General features: G+C 44.5%; 1 protein-coding gene across 1 annotated transcript; it reads left to right on the forward strand.

Moving 5' to 3' along the window:
* Positions 1–4,346: 4,346 nt before the first annotated feature.
* UHMK1 (U2AF homology motif kinase 1) lies at positions 4,347–18,875 on the forward strand. The gene is made up of 8 exons (XM_035102113.3): positions 4,347–4,646; positions 7,121–7,413; positions 8,916–9,107; positions 11,157–11,251; positions 12,520–12,596; positions 13,120–13,218; positions 16,482–16,570; positions 17,242–18,875. Exons 1-8 carry the CDS (start codon positions 4,403–4,405, stop codon positions 17,386–17,388), a joined length of 1,236 nt encoding a protein of 411 aa, XP_034958004.3. The 5' UTR covers positions 4,347–4,402; the 3' UTR covers positions 17,389–18,875.
* The last annotated feature ends 2,544 nt before the right edge of the window (positions 18,876–21,419 follow it).

The raw sequence follows: 21,419 nt of genomic DNA on the forward strand, positions 1-21,419 counted from the left end.
AGATTAGACAACTGGGCCAAAGCAAACAAGATGAATTTTAACAAGGAGAAATGTAAAGTACTACACTTGGGCAAAAAAAATGAAAGGCACAAATACAGGATGGGAGACACCTGGCTTGAGAGCAGTACATGTGAAAAGGATCTAGGAGTTTTGGTTGACCACAAACTTGACATGAGTCAGCAGTGTGATGCAGCAGCTAAAAAAGCCAATGCAATTCTGGGCTGCATCAATAGGAATATAGCATCTAGATCAAGGGAAGTAATAGTATCACTGTATTCTGCTCTGGTCAGACCTCACCTGGAGTACTGTGTCCAGTTCTGGGCACCACAGTTCAAGAAGGATACTGATAAGCTGGAACGTGTCCAGAAGAGGGCAACCAAAATGGTCAAAGGCCTGGAAACGATGCCTTATGAGGAATGGCTTAGGGAGCTGGGTATGTTTAGCCTGGAGAAGAGAAGGTTAAGGGGTGATATGATAACCATGTTCAAATATATAAAAGGATGTCATATAAAGGAGGGAGAAAGGTTGCTTTCTGCTGCTCCAGAGAAGCGGACACGGAGCAACGGATTCAAACTACAAGAAAGAAAATTCCACCTAAACATTAGGAAGAACTTCCTGACAGTAAGAGCTGTTCGGCAGTGGAATTTGCTGCCAAGGAGTGTGGTGGAGTCTCCTTCTTTGGAGGTCTTTAAGCAGAGGCTTGACAGCCATCTGTCAGGAATGCTTTGATGGTGTTTCCTGCTTGGCAGGGGGTTGGACTGGATGGCCCTTGTGGTCTCTTCCGACTCTATGATTCTATGATTCTAAAAATCATATCGGAGCTCAGTGCGGGTACACCTTTCTTGTCTTGTGTGATAAGGTTTCATGTTTTTAAAACACCTTTTTAACATGGAAAAGGTAACAAATGTGTTAATAGTCAATTATGTATGTGCCCTTTTAAAAAATAAAATAAAAGAAATGGTGAGACTTGAGTACCAAGAAAAGAACTAAGTGTTTTTCATGGTCCATGTCGTGTGGGTAGGTGATAAATTCAGGACTGTATGAAGATAACACAGATTCACATCATTGGTCCATTTAGCCTGATATTGGTGGTGGTGACAGCCAACAACTCTCCAAGGCACCTGGAGCCTTCTGCTTGGGTACCACACAGGTATGGACCCCTCTTGACAGGTTTGCAACTATTTACACCATTTACCACAGAACCAATATTGCTACTCCATCATCCCTCAGCTCAGCTTAGCTGCCTCCTGAGGATGGGATCCTGGCCTTTAAGCCACCCAATCCTGGGCAGAGCTGCAGGGTGTTAAGAACAGCAGTGTGCACAGGTTGGAACTTTCTAGATCTCTGACAGGAAGGGAAGACATTCCTTCCATTCAACAGACAGAATTCTGGCTATTTGCTAAGCAAAAAGGAAACTGTCCTTCCATAAACTGCTTTCCTAGCCACTGTGGAGAAGAAAAGGAGACCGAGAACCTTGTTGGTTAATTATATGGCTACTGCTTTTTCAGAGTTTTAATCCCATCTTCTTTCATGTGCAAGTTTGAGGCCTTTTCACTCGTGTGGGTGGCCATGCAAGTGCATTGTTACCTATCCTTTGGTTAGATACAGTATTCTGTTAGATATTCCTAGCAGAACTCAGAGCACCCAGACTTTGGGGTATTAAAGAGCATCCGGCCTGAAGCAACACGGAGACCCTTGAAGGAGGATGAGAGTTCTCTGGGACAACACAAAGGCAAAAGCATTATTGCATGCAGAAGTTTCCAGGTGCAATTCTTGGCACAGCCAGACGGGGGCAGCAAAGACTGAAGTGTGCAGACATTGACAGAGCATCCATCAGAGTTGATGTACAACTGCTTCCTGTCTTCCTCCAAACTCCAGCCGCCTTCCTAGCACCCAGCTCAGGTTGCTCTTGCCATTTCGCCTGGTTCCCACAGTTTTATCTTATGTGGAATCTACATATGTATAGAAATCGTTCTGAAAATGCTTTTTTTAAAGGGTTTTTTAAAAAAACCTTGAATTTTCCATAAGGCCAAGGAGTGTGGTGGAGTCTCCTTCTTTGGAGGACTTCATCTGTCCGGAATGCTTTGATGGTGTTTCCTGCTTGGCAGGGGGTTGGACTGGTCTCTTCCAACTCTATGATTCTATGGTATCATTTCCCATAATTTTTTAGTTATATTACAAGTCCACCACATACAGTAAAAGTACCTTCTTTTTCTTTACATTTCCAGCATATATTGGGTACTTGTTCTGTACATTTTTGCTCTTTTTACTGGGGTCAAATACCACTGGTACATCATTTTCATATAATTTCCTTTCAATAAAGAACATGCCGTAAATTTCAGATCTATTTTCCATAGTCTCTCCCCAGTCTGTCATTTGTACATTATGTCCCACATCTTTTGCTAATTTTATCATCACAGATTTGACTTGTTCATCTTTTGTTTCCCATTCCAGGAGCAAATTATACATTTTTGACAACAATTTAATATTATCTCCTAAAATCTCTTTTTGAAATATTGGTTACTCATAATTAAAACCTTTCTTTTTTCAATTAAAAAATGATTTACTTGATGGTATTGTAGCCAATCTGTTACCACCTTGTCAAAATTTTAATTTTATTTTATTATAAATTTTATTATAAAATTTTATTTTTATTTTACCTGGTTTTCTGCCTCAGTTAACAGCTCTCAATAGGTGGGCCAATTGGTCCTCATATTCACTTCCTTGAAAGATATTGCTTCTAACGGGGAAAGCCACTATAGTGTTTTTTGTACTGATAAGTATACTTCTCCCATACTTTAAAAATTGATTTTCTTATTATTTGATTCTGAAAGCCTTTGTGTACTTTCACCTTATCATGCCACCCAAATCTATTATCATGTCCTTCTACGTCTAACACATCTGCATTTTTTTTCTTTTCTAATTAAATTTTTATTCACTTTTCTTTTTCTATCATTACATACATCTCATATCCCTAACATTTATATTACATTCCCTCTTCCTTCCCCTCCTGGGCTTCCCCCAACTTCCACTGTTTCTTAAAAGATACACTATATTATTTCTTTATCTTCTACATATTTTTTGTTAGTAAAGGTGTGAGTGTTTATTTAAATCCTGCCATCAAGTCAATAGTCTTCCTTTGTTTCTGCAAGTATACTATAAATGGTTCCCATTCTCTTTCACAGTCACTGTTGTCTTTTTCTTGAAGTCTGTCCGTCAATTTCGCCAATTCTGCATAGTTCATCAGTTTTTCTTGCCATTGCTCTTTAGTTGGCATTTCTCCAGTCTTCCAATTCTGTGCTATCAAAATTCTTGCTGTTGTAGTAGCATACATGAATAAGGGTCCTCTTCTCTTTTGGTAGATCTTGGCCTAAAATACCTAGCAAGAAAGCTTCTGTTTTTTTTTAGCAAATGTTATTTTCAACATTTTCTTCAATTCATTATATATCATTTCCCAGTAAATTTTTTACATCTCCGTTTTTTAATATTATCCATTCCTGGATCCAGCAGATGCAAGATGCCGCATAATAGAATCTGAAATCGGCAGGACAAAACCACCTCTCTCTTTAGTATCTGATAATAATTGATATTTTATTCTTGGTTTCTTCCCTAGTCAGATGAATCTGAAAATATATTTTTGCCATTCTTTGAAGCATCTAGCACTGCTTGTCACCAGGACTGATTGAAATTTAAAAAAGCCTTCTAGGCAATACTGTACATTCATTTTAATCACTGAAATTCTCCCCCATGGTACTGTGGGAGATTTATGCAGCCCGACTTAACAGTGCATGAATAAGGGGTTACAAATGGCAGTTCTGATGGAGAAGGCTTGGCTTGGGCCTGACTCCTCACCCGGAGCGAGAGGAAGCACAGCGCTCTTTCCCTCTTCCTCTCTTTGAACTGTGTCACTCAGGAAACGTCACGTGGGAGCTACGCCCTCTGGCCACGTGTTCGAGATCCGTCTCTGCCGAGGGACGCAGAACATTCTGGGAGGATTGGGGAGAACTGAGGCAGCAGGCACGGCGGAGCTGGCGGCGTCTTTGAAATAGGGTTTATTAACACCTCTGTACAATCTGGAGGGGGGGCAGACGGGGGGGCAGCTTTTCCTTCCTTCTTGCCTCCATCTTCCCTGCCATTCTGCCCCGCTCCTTCCCGGCAAAAGGGCTTTTCCCCTGTGATGTCATCCTGCCCCTCCCCTTGGCCACGTGCCGAGTCTCCTGTCTCCGCCCACTCCGGGGGGAGGGGCGTTCCTTTACTATTGATACATTGATTGAAAGAAATACAACTACAGTATTAAGAAACAGTGAGACGACGGTGGGGAAAAGGCCAGCGGGGAGAGAGAGAGAGAGAGAGAGAGGCCAACTGGCCTGGCGACGTGCCCGCCTCCTCCTCCTCCTCCTCCATGGCGGCGGGGGGCGCGGGGCTGTGGCGGGCGGAGGCGCCGCTGGGCCGGGGCTCTTCGGCCGCCGTGTACCGGGCGCGCTGCCTGGGAGACCCTCGCGCCCCGCCGGCCGCTCTCAAGGCGTTTCTGCCGCCCGGCCGCCGCGGGGAGGGGGAGGAGGAGGAGGCCGAGGGCGGCGGCGGCGGCTACGGCTTCCGCAAGGAGCGCGCCGCGCTGGAGGAGCTGCGCGGCCACCGCAGCATCGGTGAGAGAACGCGGGGGGGGGCGGGTTCCGGGGCTTGTGCAGAGAGCCAGCAGCCGCGCCGCCCTAAAGCGGAGGCGAAAAGGGGCTTTCTCTTCTTCTCCAAGTGCCCTGGCTTCCTTTGCAGACGCTCCCCGTCTGCCCAGGGCGGCTCCAGCACCCGACTGGCCTGGGCGGGGTGGACTAAATGAACCCTGGGGTCCCCGCCAACTCTCTAACTCTATGCGGGAGGTGCAGCGGGCAGGAGTCACGCAGGGGGGGGGGGCTTTGCCTAAACGGGAACCCCATCCTGGGTCTCCAGCAGCCAGGCGCTCTCTCCAGCCCCCTTTCTTTCTGGGGCACGTCCTCCATCAGGAGCCACTGGCAAACTGCACTGTTTGTAGAATCCTGGAACTGCAGGGTTGTTGTTTTGTGATTAAGGCATCCCACAAATGGGGAACCCGCCGGGGTGCCTTAATCCAGTCCCTGTTGTTCAGATGGGCGATTTGACAGGCAAGATCTGCTTTGCCTTTCCCATCTCCAGGACCAGAAGCAGCAAAGCCACTCATGGGCCAGAAAGCTCTGATTCAGTGCATCCAATTTTGCAAGGTAGCAGCCCCCATGCTAAAGTTAAGCGGATCTGAATCTGATCCTTGTCCCAGGGGGAGGTGCATTGTGGAAGAAATGCAGGATATAAATCCATTCACTAAATAAAATGGGTACATGTGCACAGCATGAGGAATCACTTGGCCAGCACAGAGGGCGTAAATTGAGAGGGGAAAGGATGTCCCAAAGACAACATGGTACTGAGGGTGATGTCCGTCAGCGTTCCCCAACCTGTTGCCCTTCATTGACCATTGGCTTGTGAGAGTTGCAGTCCAAGCCACTAGGAGGTCAACAGGCTTTGGAAGGCTGGTGCAAGTATTCTTGAGTGCGTTCATCTTGTCTGAAGCCTGAGTGGGAAACAGACAAGCTCAGTTGCTTAGAGCAGGGTGTGCTAATAATGCCAAGGTGGCAGGTTCAATCCCCGTATGGGACAGCTGCCTATTGCTGCCTTGCAGGGGTTGGACTAGATCAGGGGTAGGCAACCAAAGGCCCGTGGGCCAGATGTGGCCCAATCGCCTTCTCAATCTGGCCCACGGAGCGTGTTTTTACATGAGTAGAATGTGCCCTTTTATTTAAAATGTATCTCTGCGTTATTTGGGGGGGGCTAGGAATTTGCCCATTTATTCCCCCCAAAATATAGTCTGGCCCACCACATGGTCTGAGGGACGGTGGACCGGCCCATGGCTGAAAAAGGTTGCTGACCCCTGGACTAGATGAACCTCAGGCTCCCTTCCAACATGGCGAGTCTATGATTCTAAGACTCCTTTGTGTAACATGCCTTGTTGCTTTGCTGAAGGGTGATACTTAAATCTTCCCAACAAATAATAAATGTGAGACTTACCACTGCATCTCAAGGCAACTTGGCTTTCATCTGATTTGTATTCTCACAGCTGCTGCCAGAGGTCAGCTGCAGATTCCCATTGACCTTACGGTAACTGCTTCTTAGCCTCTTGCAATGGGCATGCAACCCTATGCCTGTCCTTGTTGAGAGACATGGATTTTTACTACCAGGCCAGCCCCTCTTGCCCCCCACCGCCAGGCATACTGATGGGAACTATGTGACGGATGGTTGGCTCTGTGCATAACAGCATAAATCTACACCAAATGGTCAACTGTAGCCACCGTACAACACAGAGCATAGCTGGTGATAACTTATGATGGGGTTTGGAGCAGAAGAAAACCAACTTGTTTCTGGGAACTGGTCCTGAGGAACAACCAAAGTTTCCTTCTAAAATTCCAAAGGCAAGAAGAATCACAACTAGGCTATCCATGAAGCGCATTTGGGCATCCACTGGAAATGCTGCAGCTTAGTATTTCATACTTTGGCCAACAACAGCAATGAGTGAACCAAGTCTTATTGCTGTGCTACAGGGGGAAAGATCCGGAAAATTGGGCAGCGGGCAGGAGTCCAGCCAGACGGATTTCCTTCTCAAATGATGCCATATTGGACCCGTGCAGAGTATCCAGGGGGTTTGAATTCATTTCTGTACCCACATTGCCAACCATGTTGACAGTGACTTCCATTGCAGTAGAACCGTGCATGGATCTAGACTAGAGTTTTATTTGGTGCTACCTAAGGACTGTTTCGTTGTTGACCTTATTTGTGCTGCATCCATTTTTCTTCGATGGCCATAGAGTTGGGGTAAGGATTCTCTTGAAGGTTAAAAGGTTAATCCCCCAAAAGAAACAAGCAGCACTTGCCTAGCTCTGGATTAAAATTATACCCAGGCCCAGATGCTCTAGGAGAAGTGCTGGAAACAACCAAATCTTGTATCTTCCAAATGCGGCTTTTTGTGGGAATCACTGCCTTAGCACAGAACAGCTTCCGGGGACCGGTGGTTCCACACCAAGTAACCCCTGCTGATCCTTTCGCGGTGTTTTTCTGCTTGCAGTGACCCTGTACGGTGTGTTCACCGACTACCCTTCTGCCCAAGGCCCATCGTGCTGCCTCTTGTTGGAGTTGCTGGACATCAGCGTGTCAGAGCTGCTGGCGCACTCCAGCGTGCATGGCTGCTCCATGTGGATCACCCAGCACTGTGCGCGAGACGTCCTGGAAGGCCTTGCCTTCCTCCACCACAGAGGCTATGTGCATGCAGACCTGAAGCCGCGCAACATCCTGTGGAGTGCGGAGGAGGAGGGCTTCAAGCTCATTGACTTTGGACTCAGCTTCAAGGAGGGAATTCAGGTTGGTCAAGTGTCATTGGAACCTTTTCGGCAAAAAGGTAATCAGAGAGGCAAGATGGCTGCAGAAAATGCTGAATGGCTTTGGGTGCCCTTGTGCTGTGCAGATTCAGCCCGGTTTTGCCTTTTCTAAAGGAGGTGACACACTTTCAGAAACCGGCAAAAAATGCCAGACAAAAGGGGGGGTGCACTGTGGCAAATGAAAACACTTTCCGCTGTAAAGATATCTTTGTCTATGACCAGGAAACTGTTTCCAAATTCTCTTCAGTTAAAAACTTCACCCTGTGTATGTGTGCATGCTCATGGAGGGGGGCACATGCAGTGCTTTTATTAAAACGTATCCTGAAATCTTTATGGAAGGGATTGCTATTATTCTACTCTGTGAGCATTGTTGCAGAATTGCTTGTGTACTTTATACACATTTTAAAGAATGCGCTAAGCTGCTTATTGCTCGAAGACACTGCTTTCCAAACTTTGGTTACCAGTTGCTTATGGACAACAATTCCCATCATCCCTGACTACTGGTCTTGCTAGCTAGCGATGATGGGAGTTCTAGTCCAAAAACAGCTGGAGATCCAAGTTTGGGAAACACTGCTCTAAGCAGTGTGGCTCTGAGGTTTCCTGTTTCACACAGAATCATAGAATGGTAGAGTTGGAAGGGACCTTGAGAGTCATCCAGTCCATCCCTTGCAGTTCCTACACATGTGTAGGAAAACTGGGGTTTGCCACACATGAGGTGAATTCCTTTCTCCCAAGCAGTCTCAGATGCACATGGGACTCGTCCACACGTCTGATTGTCCCATGCTTTCTAGGCAGGGGTCTGAGCCTGTCACTTTCCCCCACAAAAATCTGCTCTTTGGCGCTACATCAGAACAAACAGCAGTCCACGGAAAACGTAATGGCTGTTTGTTCTGGTTCAGCACTAAATGGTGAATTTCCCGGGGAAAAGCATCAGGGCAAATGGAAGACTGAGCCCTTGGGCTTTCAGAAATCTGCAGTCAGAGCGCAGGAGTAGTGCTTCAGAGGTTTGGACGAGCCCCCAGTTAGCATGGGTAGAACAAATTGCTCCGTCCCCTGAGTGTGTGAAAAGTGCCTACCAATTCCTCTGGTAGTGGAAGAGCAAAGTTTTTGTAGTGCTCAGATACTTCCACCTGGAAATGGCACAAATCAACATTTAAACATATACCCTGAGGTGGTTTTCCAGTGGTAGAGGTTTTTTTCCAGAACCCCTTGAAACATTTTAAGCTTAAATCACAAAACAGATTTCCTATGCAGGTACTGAATTTTTGCTTGTGAGAGGTTACTTATATAAAAAAAGTTTATTGACAAATTCTTGGACTAGCAAAAGTTAAGCATTTCTTTGTGGTATCCTTTGGCTCTGCATGAAGCAGCCTGAGTGGGCGATTTCACTGGACCACTGTAAAACAAACTAGTATAAGGTTTCAGATCCACTGCAGTGCTTTGTTATGATTTTAGACTTCTAAGCAAGCTCTTCATTCTCCCCAGGATGTGAAGTACATTCAGACAGACGGGTACCGCGCTCCTGAGGCTGAGCTGCAGAACCGCCTCTCCAAGGCGGGAGTCCAAGGCGGGGTGGAATGCACTTCTGCTATTGATCTCTGGAGCCTTGGAATAGTATTACTGGAGATGTTTTCAGGAATGAAACTAAAACATACTGTCCAATCTCAGGAGTGGAGGGTGAGGAGCTTTTTGCAGAGATAACAGTTGCTTTTGAGATTTGCAAGCTTGGTGGATCAGGGGAATGCTGAATAACTTCAGTAAGGCTTTTGACAAAATCCCCCATGATATTCTTGCGAGGAAGCTGGTAAAATGTGTGTTGAACGAGGTAACTGTCAGGTGGATTTGTAGCTGGTTGAGCAAACCCAAGGAGTATACATTAATGCAGGCATCCCCAAACTGCGGCCCTCCAGATGTTTTGACCTACAACTCCCATGATCCATAGCTAATAGGACCAGTGGTCAGGGATGATGGGGATTGTAGTCCAAAACATCTGGAGGGCCGAAGTTTGGGGATGCCTGCATTAATGTTTCCTCATCATCCTGGAAATAAGGGATAAGCAGAGTGCTGCAGCGTTCTGTCCTGGGCCCATTGTTGTTCAACACCTTTATAAATGAGTTGGATGAAAGAATGGTGGGCATGTGTGTCAAATTTGCAGAGGACAACAAACTGAAAGGGGTAGCTAATGCTGCAGACGACAGAATCAGAATTCAAAATGACCGTAACAGATTGGAAAACTGGACCTAAACTAAGAGAATGAATTTCAAAAGGGACAAATGTAAGGTTCAGCACTTAGGCAGGAAGAACCAGATACACAAATATAGGATGGGGGACACCTGGCTTACTAGCAGTACGTGTGAAAGGGATCTAGGGGTCTTATATAATAATTATTATTTATTATTTATACCTCACCCATCTAGCTGGGTTTCCCCAGCCACTCTTAGTAAACCATAAGCTTAACATGAGTCCACAGTGTGATGTAGCAGCAAAGAAAGCTAACACTATTCTAGGCTGCATCAACAGAAGTCGAGTGCCCAGATCAAGGGAAGTCACAGTCCCACTCAATTCTGCCTTGATCAGATCACACCTCATCTTTGGTGGCAATTTCTCTTTGGGAGTTTTGAAACTCCTCTTTGACAAAGTCAGCACCTTATATGGCTTGAATTTGCCTTGCTGGATAGATAAAATACTGAATGCTGCAGCTTTCCTGATGGGAGCCAGTACCTTACCAATCTGTGAAGGAAGCAATCATTTGCTGGGGGAGGAGCGGAGGTGACGCGAGCTGACATCAGCGCATGAAGTAAGAAGCTGCCAGCTGAGGCCACAGATCCTTCAAACTCAATATTGTCATCACGGACAGGCAGCTGCTTTCTGGGATTTAAGGCAGCCGTCTTCCCCGGCCCTTCCTGGCGATGCCAGAGCTGGAACGCAGCATGCAGAGCGGGAGCCGCACCTCCAGGCCATGAGCTTTTCCTGTCATGTAGGGTTTCTATAATTGCCTTGCTATAAAGTTACTGTTTGCGCAACCCTTTGTCCCTTCCGTGGGTCCCTTTGCAGTCTCCCAACATGGTGTCTGCAGCTGCTCACAGTTCTCAGCCAGGTGTGTTGTACCTTCTTTCAGGGGGAGAAATACACTATCCCCACCCACTAGCACAACCATAGGTCTGGGAAGGCTCCTAAGGGAGCATCCTCCATTCATGAAGCCTCAGGCCTCCATCCCAGTGCATCTCTCCCAGAGTGCCGGAGTGAAGAAGGGGAGCCACCTCAAAGGCACCTGGATGGTATTAGCAAGTGATGTAAGCTGTAGTGGAAGAAAGGTGCGACCCAGGAGGCTCCCTGGTCTGCCTCTAAAGTCAGCAGAGGAATCCTGCACCTACACTCTCCCAACTTGGAACAGCCCAGGGGGTGTGGTGTTGGTGGCCGAGTCCAGGCACAACTGGGGGCTCCAATCCCTGGTGCAGATGGCTGAAGAGAAGGGAGGAGCATCAACTAATTTTAGGAATGGGTAGAATTGCCATGGTTTGCTTTGTGTCAATATTGAACCCACCATGGAATAGGTGTTATGGAGCAATTCACTGTGGCGGGCTTAATGTGCCGGGGGGGGGGGGGCTTATGGTAGTAGCCGGCTCTGCTACAACCTGAGGAAACTGTTCAGATTGTTCAGAGTGAATACAAGATGGGTTGGTTGTTTTTTTTCTGAGAGATTTTCTTCCTACCTTTTCTTCCTAGGCAAATAGTTCTGCCATTATTGAGCGCATTTTCGCCAGCAAAAGTGTAGTGAATTCTGCCATCCCTACCTATCACCTCAGAGACCTTCTCAAAAGGTATGTTGCCTGTGTTTTCTTCCTCTGGGGTTTTGCCCCGCTACTCTAGCTCAGCCCCTATGGATTCAGTCAAACAAAGGGTGAGTTGTATTGTTATCTACAAAGTCTTTTGAACAAGAGGGACTTTCTTTCTGCCTGTGGTGCCTCTCCCTTAACCTCAGCAATCCTTCACAGAATAAATAGGATTGTCAGGTCCCATCCCAGCTTTTCCTCTCTTGGCCTTCCTTAATACGGCAGATACAAAACCAGCATTTGCCTCCCATAAGGGCCCTTGTGTTTCATCACTTAATGGATGCTAAAAGCACAGCTTATGTGAATGGAAAATGGTTGTTAAAAGGCAGTGGCTGGACAAAGTCTTGCTTGGGATGTGGGAGAGATAGGAGATAGTAATCAGGCTAAGGAATGCCAAAATACCATATAGCTTATTTTGTATCATATTGGCCCTCATTTTTTGTCATTCACCTACAATTTACTTAACTCGTTGCTGTGGAGAGCAGGGAATAATTGCTAGCTCAGGCAATGTGTATTTGCAACTTTCCCCTTTCAGTCAAGTCTTTTAAATAAGTAAGATGTAGGTTTAAAAAAAGAAACCAGGGGTCAAAGCCCCATACAAATCAGGAAATTGTGCAATAGATTCACGAAACAGTCAGCCTTGTGTAAACAGGACTAGCTAGAAGGTTTCACCAGTAGATTAATTAATGAGACCAATTTGTGTTTGGTGGGGCTGTGACTTTGCAGTCTGTTTGTTTGTTTGTTTTGAGACTATTTTGGTAATAATATTTATGGGAAATAAAATACTAAAGATGAGCTTTCTCATCTTTAGGTAACATGTAGTTACCTAATTTGAAGGTGGGGGAGATAATGATTATTTATTCTCCTTGGCATAACTCAGTATGGAGAATCTACCGTATGTCCTGGGGAAAACCAGTGGCATGGCCATTCACCTTTAAAAGAGAAAGACAGGAGAAATGTATATGTTGCTTTGTGTTTCAGTAGCACACTTCCGCAGAATAGCACTCAAGGGAACCTGCAGTGCAGCCAAAATAAAACTACTAGCAAATGACCACTGAAATAAGGTTTATAAAATCAGCATCATCATAACGCCATAGAACTGGAACAATGAAAGCTGTGGTGTCGTGTTTTCTCCAGAACCTGGTGGGCTTTTACTACTCTTCTAGAAATCATCTTGGGTGCAGCTTGAATCGTCTCCCTGTGGAGAGCATCTCTGGAACTTGCTTGTACAACAAATGCTCCTTTTTGCTTTCCAGCATGCTTCACGAGGACCCACAGGAAAGAGCCACTGCAGCAAAGGCCTTGTGCAGCCCTTTCTTCAGCATTGCTTTCGGTAGGGCATATAACATCTTGCATTTCTCTGGCCACAAATAATGCTTGCTTAACTGGCCCCGACTCTGTTCAATTCATTTTGAGATTTCCTATCCATTCTCTGCATTAAGTTTAAGCTGGTTAACATTTTAAAAACAATATTTGTCCTGAAGAGGGACCCTCTGGTCATCTTGTGGACTCCTAAGGGTACGTTTTCAATTAACACTTCCTCCTTTCACACATCTCCCGTGTGCCATTTTAAATGTCTGAATCAGGCCTAGCCCCATTTCACTGATGTCTGAACCCACCATTACAAGGAGAGTTTTTAAAATCATTTTTGTTTATTAGATTTATATGTTGCCCTTCATCCCAGGATCTCAGGTAAAAATACAACGTAAAGAGACATTGTATGTGAGAAGGCAAGGTAAAGAAAGGCAAACCTTTAAACTCTCTTTGAGAATAGGATTGTGTAGGTTGCAGCAAGTTGCATTCAACCATTTATAATTTCTCTTTGATATAATGATCACCTTACATTGCTTTAACAGCCCCCCATATTGAAGATCTGGTGATGCTTCCAACTCCAGTGCTAAGACTGCTAAATATTTTGAGCGAAACTTCTCTCCAAAGTGAAGAAGAATTTGAAGGTTGGTACATCTTGATGTAGCTCCTTATCCTTCAGCACACTACAGAATGTACTAGGAAGCAGGGTGGATTTGATTTAAATCATAGTTTTCTACATAAAGACTTAATTCTTGCTGGTATAACTTTAATATGCAGGTAGATGAAGATTTTTAGAATAACAACTTTTCATACTAGTTTTTTTATCCCCAGTTTAATAGGTTAATCATTCATATTTGGACAACTTTTCTGTTGTACTTAGGAAGGAGAAAAATAATCATTACCTTAATAATAACAATTTAAATAGATTTATTAAGAAACTTAGACTGTCAGCCCAGCCTACACATGAAAAACTTAAATACTGTCCTCTGTAGCTCACTCGTCATCTTCATCTTCTTCTATATTCATAATCTGGAAAAGAAAAACAAGCTTTCCTGCTTTATCGGGTCCCAAACGATTTCTCAATTTAGAATGAATGGGTCCAAAGGAAGAGAATATTCTTTCAACGCCTGCAGAAGATGCTACTGCTGTTAAAAGTGAAATAATAATCATCATTCTTTATTCAACTGTCAGTCAGAAAAGCTACAATTCTCAGTACAAAGTTAAAACATCTAAGACATCTAAAAACTAAAATAAAACATGGGCAGCACTAATAAAAGCTCTACAGATAAACCCGCATCAATGCAGTCAATTTTACTCTCACGATTTGGAAGCGCTTTCTCCTCTTGCTTCCTTTTTTAAACCTTCAAGTTTGGGGACTTAAAAGCGAGTGCAGGGAGACTTGCAAATTGCAAGGGATTTTGACCAGCAGGTGGCTCCATGCACATGTCAGTCATGTGGCATCATAATTTGGCCCTGATAAGGACCTGGTACACAGAGTCCAGAAGGTTCCCCACCCCTCCCCTAAACTAGCACCACTAGTGTCCCTGGTTCATTGTTTTGCAGCTACAAAAGTCACACTGTCCCAATAAATTTCCTGTTCGCCATTTTTCTCTCAGCCTGGAGAGCAAGCTGTCAGACTTCAAATAACTCAGTAATGAACCTTATCAACCCTTGGCAAGCTCACAGTTTTCTCTCATCCCTCCGTCCAGCTGAGGATAAGCGATTGCGCTTCCAATTAAATTAAATTCCAAGCCCTTTTAGCATTATTCAGTATAGTCTGAGGATAATAGGGAGTAGGGGAGAATCAGCTCTGAGTTTCCATCATAAACCTTTTGCAGAATAGAGCTTCTCTCCCTTTCCCCCCTTTTTCGTTTTTATTTTACACACACAATTCCATTTGATGTTATATTCCATATCTGCAATCCATTTTTCACCATCATCATCTGAATATCCATAATTTAAACTAGCATTTCAAGGGAGGGTTGCCAAATCATATATAAAGAGAATAACACTTTATATAGAGAAACCATAGGCTTCCCTCCCCCCACACTGACTTTTATACCAAATGAAGTCTTCTTTCAAATTCAAACTTTTAACGACCTTTCAGCTGCTTCGATTCCGCAGTTTATGATCTAATTTCTTCTAGTACGCAATCTCTACATTGTTGTTGTTGTTGTTTAGTCATGTCCGACTCTTCGTGACCCCATGGACCAGAGCACGCCAGGCACTCTTGTCTTCCACTGCCTCCCGCAGTTTGGTCAAACTCATGTTCGTAGCTTCGAGAACACTGTCCAACCATCTCGTCCTCTGTCGTCCCCTTTTCCTTGTGCCCTCCATCTTTCCCAACATCAAGGTCTTTTCCAGGGAGTCTTCTCTTCTCATGAGGTGGCCAAAGTATTAGAGCCTCAGCTTCACGATCTGTCCTTCCAGTGAGCACTCAGGGCTGATTTCCCTAAGAATGGATAGGTTTGATCTTCTTGCAGTCCATGGGACTCTCAAGAATCTCCTCCAGCACCACAATTCAAAAGCATCAATTCTTCGGCGATCAGCCTTCTTCATGGTCCAGCTCTCACTTCCATACATCACTACTGGGAAAACCATAGCTTTAACTATACGGACCTTTGTAGGCAAGGTGACGTCTCTGCTTTTTAAGATGCTGTCTAGGTTTGTCATTGCTTTTCTCCCAAGAAGCAGGCGTCTTTTAATTTCGTGACTGCTGTCACCATCTGCAGTGATCATGTAACCCAAGAAAGTAAAATCTCTCACTGCCTCCATTTCTTCCCCTTCTATTTGCCAGGAGGTGATGGGACCAGTGGCCATGATCTTGGTTTTTTTGATGTAGAGCTTCAGACCATATTTTGTGCTCTCCTCTTTCACCCTCATTAAAAGGTTCTTTAATTCCTCCTCACTTTCTGCCATCAAGGTTGTATCATCTGTATATCTGAGGTTGTTGATATTTCTTCCGGCAATCTTAATTCCAGCTTGGGATTCATCTAGTCCAGCCTTTTGCATGATTAATTCATCTGTACATTAGTCCAGTTTAAACTCTAATTAACAGGATAACCTGTGCTTCTTAATGGCAGCATAGGGGGGTTATCAGTAGGCAAAGTGCTTTGCACTCAGCACCTCCTGCCTCCCACAATCCATGCCGGAGCGAGAGCCAGGAACCAAGACGAACTGCGAGTGAAGCTTGTTGCCCCCTGTCCCTGGGGAGAATTTTCAAGGCTAATTAACCTCAATCATCCTTGTTTTTTCTTCGCCAACGATCTCCTGTCGTGGGAGCTTTCTCCATTAAGGCAGACCGGAACCGGAAGCCAGGAAATAAGAATATTAATTGCCTGCCCTTGGTCAGGTCTTTGGCCAGCTCGGGCAGGGTGGTGGTGTCAGCCTGAGATTTCCTGGTTAGATTTCTGCTTGTCTTGTAGTAAGTTTCTCCAGTGTCTGCCTGCCCCTAAGGTCTGGAATACTTGCTAGGTGCTGGGGCAGCGTTTAAGACAGATGTTCAGGCATTCAGGCTTACCCCACTAGTGCCCTAGGCCCTTCTCCTCAATGCTGCGTGGAAGAGCAGGTTGTACTGGCTTAGAATATGGACTCAGGGGCAGTTTAATGATATTCTGGCTGACTCACATAGATAGTTGTTTATGGCCAAGCCTGGACATAATTTGTTGACCCCTATATGTTATGAAACATGCAATTTGTGGCAAAATATATATGTTATTGATTGTGTTTATTTATTTATTGTGCTTCCTTCAAGAAGCTTAGTCTTGCAAGAACCTTGTGCAGCAGTTGCTCTGGAGGCAAGCAGGCATTTTGCAAACAGGATTCCTGGGTCCTTCCATTCCAGTCTATCCAATATGCTATGCTGGGTCTTTGCTATGTGTTTTCAGTTGTCTTCTCAATTCCACAGATATCGTGGATGACATAAGAGAAGAATGTTGCAAATATGGACGGGTTGTGTCCTTGTTTGTTCCGAAGGAAAATCCAGGCAAAGGCCATGTAAGTACTTGGGCAGTCGAGATTAGTGTGTATGTTTAATCTTTGAAGTTTTGCTCTAAGGCTGCGCTGACCTCTCCTTTTACAATGACAGCTGAGTGAGGCACATACTGAGGCTTCCTGATATAACTCCTGTGTTCTATCTTGCATAGAGAGAATGATTCTCTTACAAATGGAAGCAGATTTTTTTTAAAAAAATCAGATTTTTTGTGTGTGCGCGCGCCTGTCTCTCTGGGAATCTTGGAATACTTTACTGTGTCTATATATCTCTAAAATAAGACTTGGAGACAGAATTTTAGTAGCATTATCTATTAATGCAGTATGCCTCTGAAATGTCACACTATTAAGACTATAAAACTATAGAAATGCACCTCCATTTAAGTTTTTCAATACAGTATTACCTTCTATACTTTATCCAGAGATTCTGGTAACATCTTCTAGTGATATAATGTGTCTTTAAATTACACTACTGTAGCGTACCACACTTACATTTTGCAGAATTAAATCATGTTACAATCTTTCCTTATCAAATAAACACATACCATTTTAATGTATTTTACTCCTTAGAATTTAACAAAGGTAATCTACCAGTTTCTGGTCGGTGTCTTGCCTGTCCTGGAAAGCAAGAGTGCAAGGGGACAAAGGAGATTGACATTCCTCCTGTTTCTTTTCAGGTCTTTGTTGAGTATGCAAATGCTGCAGATTCAAAAGCTGCCCAACAAGCACTGACTGGGAAGAGTTTTGATGGCAAGTTTGTTGTGGCTACATTTTACCCCCTGAGTGCCTATAAGCGAGGGGATCTTGACCAAACCGTGCTTTAGTCTGCAGCAGCAGTCAGGAGAGACGCACGGATCCACAGGTGCCTTGCTTTGCCAAAGTATTTTCCAGAGACGGACTCCATCTGTGCTCCTCCTTTCTCATTCTGTGGTTGGCAAGAAAAAGGCCCAGGTCTTTCTGTTTTGTTGCAATGAAATCAGCCTCCTTCTTGCCTTTGATTTACTCTACAGTAACCAAAATGCTATGAAATGGATGTTGGAGATTGAAGGTGAAGAAGAATTCAGTGTGAAAGAAATTGAGGCACAAGGCAGTGTTGGGGGTTATGGCACCAAACTTGGAGCTGCCAAGCATTGAATGGTGGCATGGAGGGGTGCTGGTGTCTGAAAGAGTCCGTGGAGCAACTCCGGAGTTCTTTGTGCCACAAGCAGAGAAGCAGCAGAATGTGCTATAGAGGACATGCACCCGGATGAAACTTTTAATCTGCAGTCACTGTCCTGCCTTCAAACAATTTTATGGGGAGTACAGAAAACATGGTCAGCCCGTTGTACTCCTCCCATGTTTTCCCAGCACTTCCTCCTCCTTGTCTTCTTGCCTCAGAGAGTCTGTTAAGGAAGGGAAAGTGAAACAGGAGTAGAAGGGGGAATGGATGGCATTTTGAGGTGCCCCTCCTTTCTCTATTGTTTCCAGTTTTGGAGACTTTCCAAGTCCTTTCCCTTGATCTGTGTGGGCTCTCCACCTTAATTAATTGCTTCTTGGAAGGAGGTTTCCCCAACCCATACCCTTCCGTTAGGGTAGTTTTCCTTGGGGGCAAAACTACAATGCTGTTAAATTTGTCACTTGCAATTTCTGGGTTTTTCCCTCATTTTTTAGCATTAAATAGCAACCACTTGGATATCTGATCAGAATTTTAGCCATGGGCATTAACCCTTTCATTGTGTTCCCTCTTCCACTGTGGAAAACACAGAAGGGAAGAGCTGCTCTTCCATGTTTTGTTTGGCCTTTGAGCTTCCCCACTGATTGCCCTCAGGGAATCGCACACCTGCTAAAAATAAAGTTGAATTCAAGTGATGTCTTCAGCATTGCATGTAGATGACTAGATCAACCAGCACCATGAAGTTGCATCAAACTGGGGAGGTAGGATGTATTTGGGGGGGGGGTGTCTTTAACTGACAATGGAGCTTCCAGAAAAGTTTAGAATTTGCACCTAAGAATGGCTTTTTCTAAGGAATTCAGCCCCTTCCCTATATTGCTTTCTGGAAACAATGTGAATATTTTATTGCCTGGGCCGGGGTGCAGTGCTCACACAGCCTCTGGTGTTCAAATTTAAAGCTACAGGCAGCCTGGGTGGGTAGAAGTGGTACCCCTTTCAGCTAACACCCGCTGCTTTCGGTGGGTCTGCTAGAATATTTGAATGAGAGTTATGGTCTCTGGTCTGGCACTGGTTTCAGGGTTGTTCTTTCAATCATAAAATGTACAAAATCAAATCAAATACTCCAGAGTTTTCAATAAAATTACAGCTACTATTTCATAAGTTAAATCTATTCATTTTATAGCCCCATGAATATCTCAGCAAGTCCCTCCCAGCTGCTAGACAAATATCAAATTACACACTTAAGATGTTGGGATAAAGGAGCAACAGCCTGCAATCTCTGCCCCCTTGGAGCTGAGTGTGTGCGAGGGGACAGCAGGTGTAGCCTCCTGTGAGATTAGGGCTTCTGGACAGACATCTGCTTGGCCCAAAGAAGTGTATTGCCTAGGGGTGGGTTTTGAAGGTTTTTCCCCTAAAGGACTATCATGACTATCTTTGCTTTGTATGTGTCATAAACAATACTGAGTCTAGTTATTTGTAGCAGGACGTACAACCAGAGAAAGATGCTTTCTCACCAGCTGAAGGACAGTTGAGTCTTCTCCAACCACTAGGTAATCGTGTACCATTTGGATTTCACTGACTTTCTTTACCTAGTAAGCTCTAGTCCATTAACCTTATAAAGGTGATCACTAGATGGAAATCTTTTATTTTTTCAGTTTTAATTCTTTATTAAATTCTTTAAAATACAAACATATGCGAGGATATACAAAATCATTACAATAGAGATAAGGGAAAGTAAAGAAAGAAAGAACCAAAGAAGAAGAAGAAAAGAAAAGAGGAAAAGGGAAAAAGGGGAAAGCTATATACAAAAAGAAACATTTATCTTCTTAAATAACACTTAAATAAAAATCTAATGCTGCTGAGCCAAAGCCGGTCAGTAGGTAGTCGCTTGCTGTCCAGGCCTGAAGCTAATTTCAGAGGTTAAGGATCATAGAATCCTAGAGTTGGAAGAGACCACAAGGGCCATCCAGTCCAACCCCCTGCCAAGCAGGAAACTCCGTCAAAGCATTCCTGACAGATGGCTGTCAAGCCTCTGCTTAAAGACCTCCAAAGAAGGAGACTCCATCACACTCCTCGGTAGCAAATGCCACTGTCAAACAGCTCTTACTGTCAGGAAGTTCTTCCTAATGTTTAGGTGGAATCTTCTTTCTTGTAGTTTGAATCCATTGCTCCGTGTCCGCTTCTCTGGAACAGCAGAAAACAACCTTTCTCCCTCCTCTATATGACATCCTTTGATATATTTGAACATGGCTATCCTATCACCCCTTAACCTTCTCTTTTCCAGGCTAAACATACCCAGCTCCCTAAGCCGTTCCTCATAAGGCATCATTTCCAGGCCTTTGACCATTTTGGTTGCCCTCCTCTGGACACATTCCAGCTTGTCAGTATCCTTCTTGAACTGTGGTTCCCAGAACTGGACACAGTACTCCAGGTCAGGTCTGACCAGAGCAGAATACAGTGGTACTATTACTTCCCTTGATCTAGACGCTATACTCCTATTGATGCAGCCCAGAATTGCATTGGCTTTTCTTCCTGGCTCTCTCTTTCAACTAACTCTCAGGCTAGCACTCTCTCTTTGCCTTTTGCTTCTGATTCCAAACTTGCTTTCTGACAGAGTTGCTACAACTAAAAAAACAAACAAACTCGTTCTTTACAAAAGGGCAGTTTTTTCCAAGCGCATTCCAGAGGACGCATCGGTTGGCCTCCTCCAAAACAGGGTGCTGCCTCTCAATGTCATGAGCCAGGGGCACAGACCCCCCCCCCCGGCCTGGAACTTCCACCTCCTGCCCTTCAGCTGAGATGTTTCTCAAGTAAGCGAGTTCTGTTGGTTCCTCCTCTGTGGTTACAAGACTGCTCAGTATTGTCAAAAGGCAAAGGCAGCCATGTTGCTTCCTTGGGATCCACAATCAGAGCCAGGTGATATGTCAGGAAATATTGAGCAAGATCTTGAGGTCTTCAGAGTTCTTGAACTTGAATTTAGAAACGAGTTTACTATTTTGTGACATTTTTGTTGGTTTTCATAAAGCTATTGCCTTTCTGTGGATTTCAACATAAAGTGTTCTCCTACCTTGTCCGAAATAATATGTAAATATTTAAATATTGATAAATGTGTATATACCGTATATTCTGGCGTATAAGACGGCTGGGCGTATAAGACTACCTCCAACTTTTCCAGTTAAAATAAAGAGTTTGGTATATACTCGCCGTATAAGAAATACGACCCGGCATATAAGACGACCCCCGACTTTTGAGAAGATTTTCCTGGGTTAAAAAGTAGTCTTATACACAGGAATATACAGTACCCGTTTTTATGGCACAGCCAAAGAAGAATACAATAATGGGGTTTTGGAAAATATGGTACTGCGAACCATGGATCTGTGGGAAGCCATTTGTGGGCCCTCGCTATGACAGGGAAGACTGAGTAGCTGTCAGATTGAAATACATCATATAGACTTGCTGAAAAGTTTTTGTTTTTACCAATTTTACCAATTTGCCAAAAGTTTAAAAAGATCAAACCTCAGGGAAAGATCTGCCTAGTTCAAGATGAGTTACGGGAGAGAGACTGGGGGGGGGGCGTCCCCCAGAGAAAAGAATTGCTGGGAGCAGAAGGCCAAAGGAAGGCTTGCATACCAGGGGAAAGAAACCAAAGAGGGATGAGGTGGCAGGGAGATGGTCGTGGTTCCATCCAGAGAGGAGCTGGGAGGC

The sequence above is a fragment of the Zootoca vivipara genome, chromosome 7 (assembly GCF_965207765.1).
Source record: "Zootoca vivipara chromosome 7, rZooViv2.hap1.1, whole genome shotgun sequence".
NCBI lineage: Eukaryota > Metazoa > Chordata > Lepidosauria > Squamata > Lacertidae > Zootoca > Zootoca vivipara.